The 15,366-nt window shown below is 48.5% G+C and overlaps 1 protein-coding gene across 2 annotated transcripts; it reads right to left on the minus strand.

The window, feature by feature from the left end:
- Window positions 1–51: 51 nt before the first annotated feature.
- LOC149347951 (acetylcholinesterase-like) lies at window positions 52–12,429 on the minus strand. Of its 2 annotated transcripts, XM_089585700.1 has the most exons (7): window positions 12,287–12,429; window positions 9,205–9,430; window positions 6,947–7,159; window positions 5,745–5,911; window positions 4,676–4,922; window positions 1,772–1,965; window positions 52–740 (listed from the first exon to the last, which is right to left on the minus strand). In XM_089585700.1, the coding sequence occupies exons 1-7, from the start codon at window positions 12,367–12,369 to the stop codon at window positions 602–604; spliced, it is 1,269 nt and encodes a 422-aa protein (XP_089441826.1). In that variant the 5' UTR covers window positions 12,370–12,429; the 3' UTR covers window positions 52–601. The 2 variants fall into 2 exon arrangements, with proteins under 2 accessions (XP_089441826.1, XP_089441825.1); XM_089585699.1 differs by lacking the exon at window positions 1,772–1,965 and having other exon boundaries at window positions 12,287–12,420.
- Window positions 12,430–15,366: the final 2,937 nt, after the last annotated feature.

The raw sequence follows: 15,366 nt of genomic DNA on the forward strand, positions 1-15,366 counted from the left end.
ATGTGCAAAGCAGTGTGCAAAGAATTTTCTTTTATTATGTGGGTAATTTATCGTCCACAGTGTGCATATAGTGCAATTGAAAAAAAAACTACTACTACCTAAACACCTACATAAACACTGAGTCACAAAACAGGTTTGAAATTAAGGATGCCTGTTTTCAACGCAACCCTATGACTATGATTTTGTACAGCGGCCTGCGAAGCAGGCACCGCACTTAAAGTCACTAAGTAAAGGCCGTTATGAACAGATTCTGCAGGCTATATGTGGGGTGCTCGAAGCTGTCTTCGATCTAGGCGTAAACAATAATCTATTGAGTAATAAACAGGAAACTTATTCCTCTTAATCTACGCATAGATTAGCTATATAAGTACCTTCCAACACATATAAACTGTAATTTCCTTTCTCTTTTGACCCAGTGAGAGGGCGGCTAATGTCCGCCCAATGTGTGTTGATTGTACAAATGCTGTGCCTTTTTGGCACTGGGCCGTGCTGCGGCATGAGAGCGGCAGTTACTGGCAGTCGTGAACATGCACACGCGTAAATCGTGGCGCCATCTCTGGGTGGCTTTTGAAAACACGATTCCTTCACAGCGTCGTCGCCGTCACTTGATGGGATCGTTCCACAGCCTGCACCACTGTTCGCGGGGACCCCGGCCGGGTGCGAACTTGCGTGGATTGAGCCGCAGGTAACGTGGCCGGCTCCACAAGTACTTGGGCCAGCGGAGGTGCTTCGGCGGCTGCCTGAAAAAGATACAGGGGGCGCTGTTCACAATGTTAGACTCCTTCACCGTAAACAGCGTTAGCATCACATGTCATAACAAAACCCCCACTTTACGTGCTTTTTGAAGAAAATACTCTCACTTCGTTTAAGAGTAAAGTATATCCTTGTCAGACCCGTTCAAATACTCGGCTTGTCAGCGTTATTTCAGACATTTCTCAAGTCTGGGTGTTGCCATTAATGTGCACAAAACAATTTGGAGTCTTGGGACTAACAGTTCTTCCTGTCAGATGGACGGAGCAGTTTACGAAGCTTGTGGGTACATGCTGGCCGCAGCTCACACAGGACAGGGTAAACTAGAAGTCGGTGGGAGAGGTCTTAGTACTGCAGTGCATACACTGGCTGTTGATGATGTCGATGAACGGTAACAATGTTCATGGGAGCCTAAACCATAAGGGGCATCTGGCCCAAGGCGTCGACGACCCCCCCCCCAAGATATATGCGATCCTCGAAGTAAGACAGACATGAGTGTGGGCTAGAGCGTGGCGGAATGTAAACACTGCAGACGCAGAAGTGTTTCTGCGATGGTTATTATTCGAACAGAAAATATCTGGATACTTCAGAAATGTCCCCACGTCGGGTTCAGGTTCATGTTAGGCGCCAGATTTGGCTTCCGGTTCACCGTAGTTAACCGGATGATATGCTCGCATTAATTTGCCGAAAAGGGGAGATAAAAAGAATTGTATGCTTAATACCTCACTGTACAGGGCTGAGAGCTTTAACGTGCACCCAGATTTCGGCAAACGTTAAAGAACTCCAGATTGTTTAAATCTATTGGAAGGCATCCACTATACGATGTGTTGTGCAGCTGTCCAACGGCGTTCCCTGAACGAAGCAGTCGCTCTGCATCCAATACCAAAAAGAACAGAACAAATGCACTGTTGTGGGGCGGAGTCAGTTCTTCCTCTTAACAGCACGTTTTGCCTGTCAAATTTGTTCAGGCCGGTTTCATTAAGATCAGTGTAGAGTGCAGTGAACTTTCTAATGCAAATACCCGGTTCTGGCAAAGGTGGACCAGATGTCCACGATGGTCTTGCTGAACTCACGTTCCTCGTCCGTGTACCAATTTTTAGAAAACGGCTCGCCGAATAGGTAGTACACCTCGGCCGTGTGTACCACACCCATCCACGGGGGTGTGATGGAGTTTTTGGTGCGGTAATCGAACAGGTAGAAATACGTCTCGACGCCCTGCGTGGGAACAACAGCAGAAAGAATAGATACCTTTAGCATACCGTGTACCATGTTACCGTTACCAGAGTGCCGGGATCCCGCCCACTGCCAATGAGCACGCGCTGATTGGTCCCAACGCTGCAAGCGTGCGCGCAGATGCCGGGTAACTGGCGCCATCTGGCGCCGTCAAGGCGATTTGCGCATGCGTATTGGCTGCGCGTAGGTTCCCTGTACTCCGGCACCGGTGACGGTAACGGTATGCTAAAGGTGTCTAATAAGAAGTAAACCGGGAAAGCCGGAATGTGTTATAGTTGGATACAACTCAAGAACGAAGCAGCAGACGCTCCTCAAAGAAGGCCTTCCACTCAATGGCGTCGACTGATTTCCATGACACCGCGGTTTCACGCTAGCCGTAACAAGGAAACCCGATTGCGGAACAGTGGGAGAGGATGCTATCGAGCGACATCCTGAAAGTCCAACAGGCATAGAGTTTCTTACTATTACCGAGAGGGAAAGCTGGCAGCCCGTCTATGGGAGTTTGCATGGCGACCCCTCGAGACCACTTCAGCCACCATGGGCGCTCAAAGCATCATGGGGCGGTGAGCTACTTGTTGCGGAACTGCAACTTTTGGCCAAAAAATAATAGAAAAATTAAGCTGTTTGATAACTACGAACGCCCTAACATTCAATATCTTGTCTAATGATTGCAACAAACGAGCAGAAAAGCATTTAAGTGCAAAGTTTGCCCAAAATAAGAGACGACTCGCTCTCCTATTGGCCAAGTATTGAACATTATAAAAACTAATATTTTGTGCTCAACAGGCGCACTTTTAAAAGGAAATATGTTTTCAAAAAAAATTTAGTTGCCTAAATACTTCAAAAGGTTTTTTAATGGCATTTTAGAAAAGTGAAACCGTTTATTGGCGTTGTGTGTCGTTGCGGTTTCACTACTATGGGTTTTGCCCACTGCATTCGCGCGAAAGTCGTCTGCGCACACACGAATAGCGTTTTCGGAATGAAACGTCTTAGTAGTGTCACTCCATGTTCCCGAAAAATTACGACTGTGCCGCCACAAGTAGCTCACCGCCCCATGATGCTTCGGGCGTCCATGGTGGCTGAAGTGCAGCGCCGCCAGCTTTCCCTCTAGGTAATAGTAAGAAACTCTATGCCAACAGGGACTAGAAAGGCGTGCACGCAGGGCAGCTGCCCTCAGAGGAGCCCTGGACTAGGGGAACCGACCCTGATGATAAGATGGCAGACTCCATCTGAAGCTGGGAAAAAATATTGCAAAATAGAGCAATTAAACGTTTTCCACCACCACCACAAGGGTATCGGTGAAGAGGGATATGGGGAAACCACGTCAAGGGGGAGAATCGGTCGACGCCATTGGCTGTAGGGTCTCTTTTGAGGGGCGCCTGCCGCTTAGTTCTTGAGTTGTCTCTGACTATACAATGACTATCCACAAGGGTTGCCACATTTGCAAAGCACAAGTCCAACCAAATGCAGTCGACATCCACATTGTCCGCGAATTTGTGGACGGACGACAGAATGTAAAACTAATTGGAAAAAGGAATCTGCATAGTGCCTTACTCATCAGCCAACCGCAACGGTGTTGCATAGTGTAGGACTTTATTTCAATGGAACTTTCAAGCTTCATGCATTTAAGCCTACCTTTCCACAGGAAATGGAAGCGGCGTTGGAATCCGCGAACTTTGGAAAAACTTTAATGCACAAGGTGCCAAGCTAGGGTTCAAAGTTTATTTAAACCGAATAACAAATATACGCACAACGTGCCGTCTTTGTCAAAAGTAACCGGGCAACGTTGGTTTCTGTCTTAGCCGCGTAGCGAAGCACTTAAGGCAGCCCATAAACTCCGAATCTGTGTTAAGTAAGGTGAACCCTTGTTCTCACGTTCTGTCGGCTTTCGATTTTTAGTGGTGCCGTAATGGCTACTTTATGCGGTTTAGAAGCAAATACCCATTTCTCGGTCACTTTTGGCAAAGTGTGCACCAGCACTAATCTGACTGCTCATGCGCAAAGCCTAGTCCGGCCCTTATGCTCGCGTACTCTATCCACGGGGCCATGCAGAGGACCACGCTTGAGTATCGCGTTCCTTGCCTGGTGGAACGTTCTTTCCAAAATATTTAAACCTGTATGCTCAAGCCCGTGTAATTTGACACCGCAACCGCTCATGTCATTTCATTTGTCCCGCGTGTACTGGAAGTACAGTCTTTGTCAAAAGTTTAGAGCCCAGGGGGTTTGCTTCTAAATTTCGCAGTGGGACTACTGTAACATTCGTGGCAGCCCTACCCATTGGAGGAGGCAAGACCAGAAATCTTCTTGCCTTCAGCAAATTTGCAGCGCTGGAGATGCATTACGAACCAGACAGTGTGCTTCAGAAGCAAACCCCCTGGGCTCCAAACTTTTGACAAAGGCTGTACTTGCGCTTGTCCTTAAATTTCAATCAGTAGTGCGTACTGCACTCCAAAGTTTAATGCTACAGCAAAATTGCCAGAAGTATGTTCTTCTGTCAGTCTCTTCTTTATTCTTTCCCTTACGGTGCGATTCAGGTGTCCACCGAGATATTTGAAACATACTGCGCCATTTCTTTCCCTCAAAACAATTATTATTATTATTATTATTATCATTATTAATTAATATGTACCGTTGAGTTGCACCATTAATTTCCTCATTCATTCACTGCGACTCAATCGCAGCGTTTCATCACCTTCCGGTTCAGCTCCTGCGCGAAGTGGTGCGCCGGGCAGAGCATGAAGTAGTCGGCGATGCAGTTGGAGAGGGCGGTGCGCTGCGTCAGGTAGCTGGTGTGGCCCAGCAGGCCCATGTAGTTCCAGTAGATGCGGCGCAGCCTGGCCTTGGAGAAGGTGTAGAGGAAGGTGCGGTTGCAGGTGGACAGCAGGTCGTTCTTGGACACCTTGCGGTGGCTGTCCCGCTGGAAGAACTGCGGGCTGGCCCTGCACCACCAAGTAACGGCCGTCATCAGGAAGAGGACTCATAGCATAAGAATAAAAAAAAATTCAGGGGGGCACTTTGTTTACCTAAAGTTCGGTGAGGCGAAAGCCTTTAGCGCGGTGTTGCTGCTTGTGTCAGTGATGTGTTGTTACGATGTTAATTAAGTACACAATTGTTTGTTAAATGCTGGAGACACTAGAGGGCGTTTGGGAGGCATCCGTATGATTCGACGCCTTTCTGCAAGCACTCTCTAGCGTCCTAAACAAGGAGAACTGCATATGCGTTGGCAGGAAGTAGCGCAGCCATTAGCACGCTCGGCTGCGGAACGGAAGGATGGTGGTTCGAATCCCATCGTGCAAAAAGATTTTTTTCTGCTCTGGCTAAAAAAGCGTTGCACCTCTCCTGATAACATTCTGCGGACAACGATGAGGCATTAAAGGCTTTCACCTTAAAAAATTAGACTAGGCGAACTAACTCAGCACAAAGCAGCGACAGCTGTAGACTCTCCACACCCGCCGCATCTACCCACAAGTAATCCATGTTTGGAATCAATTCTGGTTTGGTTACGTGTAACTGCATCATTTCAATAAAGTTAGTCAGGTATTCATGCAAGAATAACCTCGAAGGCATATCCCCCCTTTCACCGGAAGTGGACTGGTTGATCGGGTAGGGAGCGCCGCCTGGCAGAGGTGAGAAAGCCATTTCCAAAGAGCAACGTCAACGCCAACGCCGAAACCGGACTTTCTGGGGGACGGGGACGGACTTTAACCCTATACCACGTTAAAATAGCGCGACCAGTTGACAGTGCGTGGTTGCGTACGCACGTGTTGAGTATGGAGGTGCCTTCGTCGGGCGTGACGCCGATGAGCAGCTTGAGATCCTTGTTGAAGAGTCCCCGCTTGAGCGCCGTCAGGATATGAACGGGAAGCATGGCGTCGCCGAACACGGGTAGGTACACCTCGATGTTCGCGAATAGCTCCGTCTGCACAGCCTGGTGGGCGGGGGAAACGCACATGAGTGAAAGCGATATCGACTTATATTCAGAATACGTCATCGAACACAGCCTTTAGAAGGCGCAAGATTTTGTTAATGTAGTTTAAATGAAGTATTTAGTAATTATCTTTCAGAAACTACCGTTGCTTTTGCTTGGCAAAGCAAACAAATAGCTGCAGAAGCAGAGTGAGCATTTCAACTGAGCGTGTAAAAAAAAAAGCTCTCAGTAAAAATGCTTCTTGTCACAACGAAAATACTGTAAAGGCGCCGCAGCGGTGTCCTAGTGTTTTGAGCATCCACCTCGTATGCGGGAGGTGTGGAGTTCGATCCCCAATGACACCGGATACGCACCAGCGATACTATGGCTACAAGCTTACTGTGGTCTGGTGCTCGGCTTACTTCGGTTGAAATGTCTGGGAGAGAAATCTCTGATACAATGTTGTGTAGACGAACTAGCCTTGCGCGATGCGCTCTTTGGCCGAAGCTGCCATTGCACCATAAAATTTAACTATCATCATCAAAATGTTGCTCAGATAGCTCGTTCGACAACGTTTGGAGTAAACTGTACACGTAGAAAGTGTCATGATTTTCTTCCTGGCGGCTATTTAGGGTCGCTGTGCGGAGGAAATTGTTTTTTGTTTATCGTGCTTAAGACAGTACAGAAGTAGTGCCAAGAGGCAGAGGCAAAAGGTGATAGCAATGAACGCCTGACTGGGCCAATGTCCCTACAAAAACTTGCAGCACAAACAGAACACACAGAGGAATGAATGCAAATAAAGCAAACTTGCACATGAAGAGAGGCAATCTGTCGATTACAGATGAAATTAAAAAGAGCAGGATTGAAGCGAGCACTAAGTAGTCAAATTATACAATTGTGTAACCTAAGCACAGAATAAATTGACAGAATGAGTTGAATAATAAAATACAGAACCAGTCAGTGGGCATAAACTGCGCAAGAGAGCACGCATTTCGTGGTTTAGATAATGATGGTGAGGCGGCGTGAGTGTAGAAGAGTGAGTGCATGGAAGCGCACCACGATCTTGTCGGCCTCGACCCGCCTCAGGCAGGAGACGATCGGCCGCGCGTGGGTGGCGATGCTCATTCCCTCGAAGGCGCAACCCGTGCGGTAGGCCAGCTTGTCGGCCAACTCCACGCTGCGGTTCTCGCGAGCGATGATGGACACGCAGGGACTGCCACTCTGCAGGATGGCCCGCTTGATCAGGGGCCCGGCCAGAGGAGACGTGGTCTGCGGGAAGGTGGCGCCGCCTTGAGGGTGCGGCGAGAACTTTCGTGCAAGTGGCCTTGAAACAAAACCCCGAGCGTTTGGACACTCTCCCGGCACGAAATAGGGACAGGTATCACCATAACTACAGTGATAGCCGCCGCACTAAAGTGATAGCTTCTTTGCATTCTTAAAAAATTGCCGACAGTTGCGTTACTTCCTAGGGCGAAATTTGAGCGCAGCTCATCAGCTGTTTCACCTTTTCGATAGATTGAGGCAAATAATTCGAGCAAGACATGTATGTACAGTCTTTGTCAAAAGTAACCAGGCTCCATGGTTTGCTTCTCATTTGTATAACAGAGCCTTCACGGCTTCCCTAAAGATCAAAAAGTTCTTTGAAGGTGAGAACAGGGGTTCTCCTTACCATACAGAGAATTAGAGCTTGAGGGCTGACATAAGAACTTTAATATACCCCTATGAAGAAAAACGTGCAGCCTGGTTACTTTTGACAAACACTGTACAATTACAGACAATTTGTTATTTTTCACACATATCCTTCTTCAAGAAACACCCCACTAACAGTTCTTGATTGTCATGAAAGAAGCTTTGTGGACGGAGAAACAGATGTATGTAGGCTCGACTTGCTGCACCAATGCCTGGTTCTCAAAGACGAGGTCTGCGTTAGTATTTCGCGAGGTTGTCACAGCTGTGGGAGCCGTTACGAGCGAGAACAGAATGTTCTCCCGCATAAGCGGTAAGAAATTCCCGCTTGTCTTTATATCTACATTAAAGCCCCCACCCACTCTGCCACCCTGGCAGGTGGCAGCGTTTCTGGCACAACGTTGTCAATGCCAAAGCATGCAGCGCACATCTGTCACTACCGCCACGTAGCTTAAAGCTCGATTGAGATGTCCACTGTCCCAAGAGGGCAGTTATGCGCCTTGACTCTGGTTCAGGTGTCCACCGAGATGTGTGAGATAGATACTGCGCATTTCCTTTCCTCAAAAACGAGTTCGCAAATTTTACCCTCTGCTTTCCAAGCCTCCGCTGTATTGGTTTCGCAGCTGTGTGAGACAGACACTGCGCATTTCCTTTCCTAAAAAAAAAAAAAACCGAGCACACACTGGAAATTCTAAAGTGTGCTTGGCGAAAGCGTTGTGGTCAACCCCCTGCCGCTTCCCCGAACCGCTTGGCACGGAATCACTGGGCCGCTTCGGAGCCATGCGTTTCACTCACTCGACTGCAACGAGACGTCTGGCGAAGGAGCGGCGGTGTAGCTGCCACCGCCGACGCGCGCGCGCTCGTTCCAGCGCTACTGTGTGACGTCACGGTTGCTATGCACAGCTGCGCCCCCCACTGCCGCGCCGGTTGCTAAGGAGAGGCGGACGTTGCGCTTTTATTTCCTCCTTTCCAAGCTCGCGCTCCATTGCTTTCACAGCTCAAAGGGTGCCCACTGCTGGTTACAACGGACAACGGCGACACCGCGAAACGCAGAAACGGACGCCTAATAGCTGCGCCCTGAAAAGTGCTTTCGCACAGTATTTTGTTTTAAGGCGAAAGCCTTTAATGCCTCATGCTGTCGTTAGCAATCCGTGTCGGCAGCCGTGTGTGTGTCCGTGTCGACAGATGCGTCCGCGTTTTGATGGGTATCCATCCAGATATGTGAGTTACTGCGTAATTTCCTTTCCTCAAATACAATTTTCAGTTTCTTCATTACGGCCCCTCTTTCTTCTTTCACTGCCACTTCAATAAAGGAAATAGAAACAAAAATAAAAAGAAACAACAAAAAAGTAAAAATAACATATGGAAATAAATATAAAATAAAAATAAAAAGAAACAAAATGTAAAAAATAACAAAACTAAAATATTAAAAATAAAAATAAATAACTAAAGAACTGCTCTGCGCCCCCTGAATTTTGTTCTTAGCAATGCTAAACCGCCAGCAATTTTTTTAAAGCCTAACTACTGCTTTTAACCAGGCACCATGATTGTACTTGCATGCGTTTCTCTCTTGTGCATGCTGTTTGACCCGACTTTTGAAAGGGCGAACACCACTGCGCGATGCGCACCATGAGGCCTATGGACATGGCACCGGCGCTGTTGCCGAAGGCGGTGATCTTCTCAGGGTCGCCGCCGAACAGGTGTATGTTGTCCCTGACGAACAGCAGCGCCAGGTACTGGTCGTAGAGACCCATGTTTCCGGGAGCCCCCTCGTAGTTGCTATAGAGGAAGCCGAAGGCGCCCAGCCGGTAGTTCATCTTCACCACGACCACGTTGCCCAGAGCGGCCATGTATCTGCGCGAAACGAAACATAAATAGTCCTGGTCAAATGTTTAGGGGAATCCTCCAAGGCGGAGAAGATTTGTTATAAGGGAGTAATTACTACTCATTGACATCCACCCGAGCCCAGCCATACGGCTACAAAGGAAAGATATACAGCTTTCTCAGAAACTTCGTAGTTAAAGAAAAATTCGTCCTGGTCCGGGGTTCGAACACGGGACCATCGCTTCACCGGAGCAGTCGCTCTACCAATTGAGCTAACCGGGACGGCAAGCTTATGAGAAAGCTGTATAGCTTTCTTTTGTAGCCGTATGGCTGCGCTTGGGTGGATGTCAATGATTAATTACTCCCTTGTAATAAATAGTCCTGTGCGTGTTTAAAGGTCGCATCGAGCCGGCCCTCTGACCGTTCTGGCAATACCAAAGAAGAATGTCGTATCGAACACTGCGGATTGTCGATTACAGAAATCTGTGCTGCTCAGTGGTTAAGGTGCTCGTCTACTGAGCCGGAGTACCCGGGTTCGAGTGAGTGAGTGAGTGAAAACTTTATTAGCTCTAGATTCGGATTGTGTTCGGCGGTTTTGAGATGGCTTCGTCCATCTTGCTCAAAGGTCGATTGCCCTTAGTCCAGGGCTCCGCTGGATGCTGCTGCCAGTTTTGCTCGCCGAATCAGACCTTCTTGGTCGACCCGACGATCGCTGGAGAGCACTCCCTCCCATTGCTCCGCACTCGGGTTTGTTATCACTGGTACCACGCTTATCCTCTGGCATGCCCACGTTATGTGGTACAGCGTGGGGGGTTCTTGGCACCAAGGGCATTTGTCATTGTATTGTGTCCGCGGCGGATGCGTTTCGATGGAGTAAATGTAAATGTAAATTGGTTTTTGAGGAAAGGAAATGGCGCAGTAACTGTCTCACATATCTCGGCGGACACCTGAACCGCGCCGTAAGGGAAGGGAGGAAGGTGGGAGTGAAAGAAGAAAGAGAGAAAGAGGTGCCGTAGTGGAGGTCTCCGGAATAATTTCGACCACCTGGGGATCTTTAACGTGCACTGACATCGCACAGCACACGGGCGCCTCTTGCGTTTCGCCTCCATCGAAACGCGGCCGCCGCGGTCGGGTTCGAACCCGGGTACTCCGGCTCGGTAAACGAGCGCCTTACCACTGAGCCATCGCGGCGGGTGATGGAGGCTAAACGCAAAAGACGCCAGTGTGCTGTGCGATGTGAGTGCGCGTTAAAAACCACCGGTAGTCGAAATTATTCCGAAGACCTCCACTACGGCACCTCTTCCTTCCTTTCTTCTTTCACTCACTCATTTATCTCCTCTCTTACGGCGCTCTTCGGGTGTCCACTGAGATATGTGAGACAGTTACTGCTTATTTACTTTCCTCAAAAACCAATTTTTAATTTTCTGTACACATCCTGAACCGCAGCCTACAACCATAAAAGTTACTAGAACGATGCCTGCCTGCGGCCTCTTCCAGCAAACATGTCACACCAAGACCATAATGGTCGGCGCCTGGCACGAGTGGAAGCGCTAGCCCGACATTATGGCAACAAAACAGGTGTATACTACGTGGACGCCTCCGGTCCTCACCACGGGGGATGGTACACGGCCGCGGTAGTTCACAACAGCAACACAGTTAACGGCCTCACCTTCAGAGCCAGAAGTGCAACCCAAGCAGAAGAGGTCGCGATTGCTCTCGCGGCCTCACATTCCGATTCAAAATACATAATCACCGACTCGCGAGGGGCCTGTCGGAAAGTCGAACAAGGCTGCACTCCCTTCCTAGCCTATCGAATATACCAAAATTGCATACGGGATACGGACCCCGCACACCGTTACATTATATGGGCCCCTGCTCATCAGGGGTTGGCAGGAAACGAGGCAGCAGACGCAGCCGCCCGCGCGCTCTCTCACCGGGCTGTTTTCTCCTCCCCACCCGATCAGGAACCCGATTTTAATCCGGTGTATACATTCAAAGAAATTACAGCCTACTATCAAAACAGTCATCGCCTTTACCCAAGCCCATGTAAAGGCCTCAAGAAGGCGGATGAGCGGCTCCTTCTCCGCCTTCTCACCAATACGTTACTGTGCCCGGCAGCACTAAAGCATTTTGACCCCTCCTGTAACGGCAGCTGCCCGCACTGTAGTGCGGTGTCTTCTGACACCTATCACATGGTGTGGGCCTGCCCCTCCAACCCGGCTATTCCCCCCATCCCCAACCCAACCCGGGAGGACTGGGAGGCGACCCTGCTCGGCTGCCACGACTTACAGGCCCAACAAGCCTTAGTCGGGCGCGCCCGGGCGGCGGCCACCGCCACTGGGGTCCCATACTAGGGACCTCCACCTAGTGTTTGTAAGGATCGGTCCCTTACGGGCTGATCCAAGCATACCTCCTGTCCTTTCTTAATAAATGTTTTCACCACCACCCACCGCCTTGCATTTATATTAGTGCCGAAATCGTCTTTGTTAGCACAATTCGATGTTTTCGCAGCAAGAAGTCAGAAGGCTTCGTGATCTTGACTACGCCAAAGGCTCGAGTCCTTGAGAAGCGTCGGTACTTAGCGGGATTGAACAGCCCCACAATTTTCATGCCTTACCGGACTTTTGTGTCACTTAGGTGGTGTGTGTGGGGGGGGGGGGGGGGAGGGGAGGTGTGTCAGGAACGATTTGAAATCATCGCCGATCTCGCCGAACTGCGCATAGACCATGTGTCACACATGGTCCCATGATCACACAGAGCATGAACTCACACATAAAACTGATCGACGAACTTACACTCAGACCGGCAAAAAGAACAGAAACTTGTGCTCCGCCGTCTCCTCCAAACCTCAGCTTTGTTTTCCTCCTGGTGAAGGGCGGTAATTACCTGAGATCCCTCTGGATCAGCGGTCTCTCGAAGACGAACACCCCACCGTGGAAGTAGACCATGACGTCCAGTTTCTCCGACATGTCTAGCGTGGGTGTCCACACGTTCAGGTAGAGACAGTCTTCCTGGCTCAGCACGTTAGCCTGGTGAGAAGAAAGGTTGCTCCGTACAATCTTCGCACGTGCTCTAGGCTGCCTCCAGAGTCGAATAATTTCTTCAGCCGACTTGGAGTAACAAATGAAAAATTTAAGCTTAGTACTTATTCCAAGGTAATTTGTCATGATAGGTGTAGCATTAAAAGACCGGAATCGGACAGAGTGGGTGAGGGAAGAAGCGCGTGTTAATGACATTCTAGTTGAAATCGAGAGGAAGAAATGGGCTTGGCCAGGGCATGTAATGCGAAGGCAAAATAATCGCTGGTCCGTATGGGTAACGGAGTGGATTCCAAGAGAAGGCAAGCGTAGCAGGGGGCGGCAGAAAGTTAGGTGGGCGGATGTTTCCGGGAATAGGGTGGCCACAGTTGGCAAATGACAAGGTTAATTGGAGAGACATGGGAGAGGCCTTTGCTCTACAGTGGGCGCAGTCAGGCTGATGATGATGATGATTATGATGAATGTAAATCACGAAATAGAGGAAGGAATGTAGTTCTGGTCGAAGGAAACTGAAGATGAGGAGAGAGGGAAGAAAGAAATCTTCCCTCAGCTCCCAACGTTTTGACAAGCGATGCTAGCATCGTCGGGGCCCAGACGAGTGATCAGCGAACTGTTGCTTTCCTGTTTCCTCTTTCTTTAATCTTCCGAATGTCATCTGTCCGTTGCAGTGCTAGAGTTGTTGCTAATTGGCAAATGCAAATACGCAGGTGCACATAAGTTGATTATTTCCGTGATGATGAACAAAACTTCTTTGATTTTAGGCTAAGGTTGGCAGCTGCCTCGGGTTTGGTGGGAGAGCCCTGACTTTTCATCACAAGCACTGAACCTCGACCTTCCTTGTCGGAACCACCAAATGTCCTGTCTAGGGACTTCTTGGACGTACGAATGCTACCGCATGCGCTATGCACGGTGAGCTGAATCGGAAACAGTGATGATATATAATATGGCAGCCACAGCAACTGCGATGGCGTGCAGCAAGAAAGCTGCTCCTGGTATAAAAAGTTGGTGTCACAACATCTACGCCTCCTCTACCTTGAGGATCACTTGCAGCAAATATTAAGGCGAAAGCCTTTAATGGCTCATACTATCGTCCGCTAACAAAGCGTTTCATGCGAGTTTAACGCGGGAACTAAAAAAGATCGAAGAAAACCAATAGTTTCTTCAGACAGAGGAGGAACAAATGAACCTAGAAGTCAAGTTTGATGATTGTAGAGTAATTAGTTAATTAATTATAGCCAAAAATGTCAAAATTTCGTCGAAATAGCGCCGACGTCGGTACAGCCACGGCAACGGTGTGACGTCACATCCATCGGAAGTCGTCACGGCATAGTGAAAATATTCATAGAATGGTCGCAAAAACGTCGGATTTGTGTCAAATTAGATGGAAGAATGTGTAATTAAGCGTAATTAACACTTAAGATCCCTGAAAGATGTATAAGTTTTGTATCGCTATTGCTAAGGGAACGCTGTGACGTCACATCCGCTGGAAGCCCTCGGCTTTCGCCTCTCAACACTTTAGTTGCCAAAGTGTCCTCGCAATTTTATTGCTGTATTGAATTACACGACGGTATTGCAGCTTTATTAAAACTCGCTTCGTAATGCAATAGCTAGCAGCGTTGCATCACTATCTTACTGAAATGAAAAGAGGGTCTCCCTCTTTTTGCGCCCTAATTTTTCTTGGTTACCTTAATTTTTACCAAAGGAAATTTTTGTCTTCTCGTCTGTTAGTCGTGTTGGAGGAGCCTTCTAGCTTCTTAGGAGTCGCAGTTTTTTTTTATTGGGAGTTGCAGGCTCCTCGAATGTTCCAAGTGCCCTGTATATGCTGATTCCTTGCAAATGTTGTATAACTTTTTACACCTCAGAGCTCCTGATATATCTTAAGGTTTTAATAATTTGTGAAAAGCTCTATGCTGTAAGTGGAATTTATGTTGTGAAATGCCACGTGAATTGCTCTTTATTTTGTGTATCATTTCATTTTCATTTCATTTTATTTTTTCGTTACTGTGTAAAATGCCCTTCCTGCTTGGACCTAACCATGGTCCGCAGTATAACTGTAAATAAAATAAATATATATACCTACCAGACATTCCCGATTTAAATGGTTTTGATAGTGCGGGAATAAAAAGGGAGCAACGCGCTATATTGAATTAATGCCCTCTTTCTTGAAGCGACTTTGATGGAAAGCTCGGCAGGTAGTAACTAGTGAACGACTCTCTTCGAATGAATGGCACTCGGGCTTGCCTGTTTACACCGAGGCGGCATCTTCATTGCGGCGAACACGTCCTTCCAGGGTCGGATGGGGACCGGTCTTCGGAACCTCAGCCGCCCGACGGGTGGCTGAGCGAACGGGATCCCCAGGAACGAGTATATCGTGCGGTTTAGCACCAACTGTGGCACGTGGGTAAATAAAACAAAAACACACATACTCGCGGAATACGGTTCGAGCGAAACACTTTTTCTTTCAGACAGAGAGACCGGTGTCGCCGTGATATTTACTGCTTCACCAGAGAATCTGACAATGCTGGTAGTTAAAGGGGCTCTGAAAGGGGCTGCAATAAAGTTGTGGTATGCCAAGAATGTTAAAGTACGCCGCTTCAGGAATATTGTTCAGCAAGAATTTTTTTAATGCGCTTTGAAGAAGCTGAGTTATCTGTAGTCAGAATTTGAATTTCATAGTGTTCGCGCCATTCTATCTCCTCTCGTCATTTTCTGCACGCTGGAAGGTCGGCGCTCCTCCGCCGGCCCCACCTCCGGGGGCGGAGCTTCCTTACTCGCCGGAGCTACGCGGCTTATTGGCCGCGGCCATGGCATCTGCCTGACGTCTCAAGGAATCTAACCAATAGCCACCCCTCAACTTGTATACGCAGGTGCGAGTGTCGGAGGAGGGTGACAGCAGAAAATGTCGCCGGGAAGGGCTCGCCAACTTTC

Source organism: Amblyomma mixtum, chromosome 4 (assembly GCF_055824585.1).
Source record: "Amblyomma mixtum isolate Tamu chromosome 4, ASM5582458v1, whole genome shotgun sequence".
Taxonomy (NCBI): Eukaryota; Metazoa; Arthropoda; class Arachnida; order Ixodida; family Ixodidae; genus Amblyomma; species Amblyomma mixtum.

What these genes read in the sequence shown, in the direction of transcription:
- LOC149347951 (XM_089585700.1), bottom strand. Translation starts at nt 12,369, where the DNA reads ATGTCGGAGAAACTGGACGTCATGGTCTACTTCCACGGTGGGGTGTTC. An exon ending in CTGATCCAGAGGGATCTCAG is followed by an intron (nt 9,431 to 12,286) that starts GTAATTACCGCC and finishes CGTTTCGCGCAG; the next exon opens with ATACATGGCCGCTCTGGGCA. An exon ending in CGCAGGAGCTGAACCGGAAG is followed by an intron (nt 1,966 to 4,675) that starts GTGATGAAACGC and finishes GTTCCCACGCAG; the next exon opens with GGCGTCGAGACGTATTTCTA.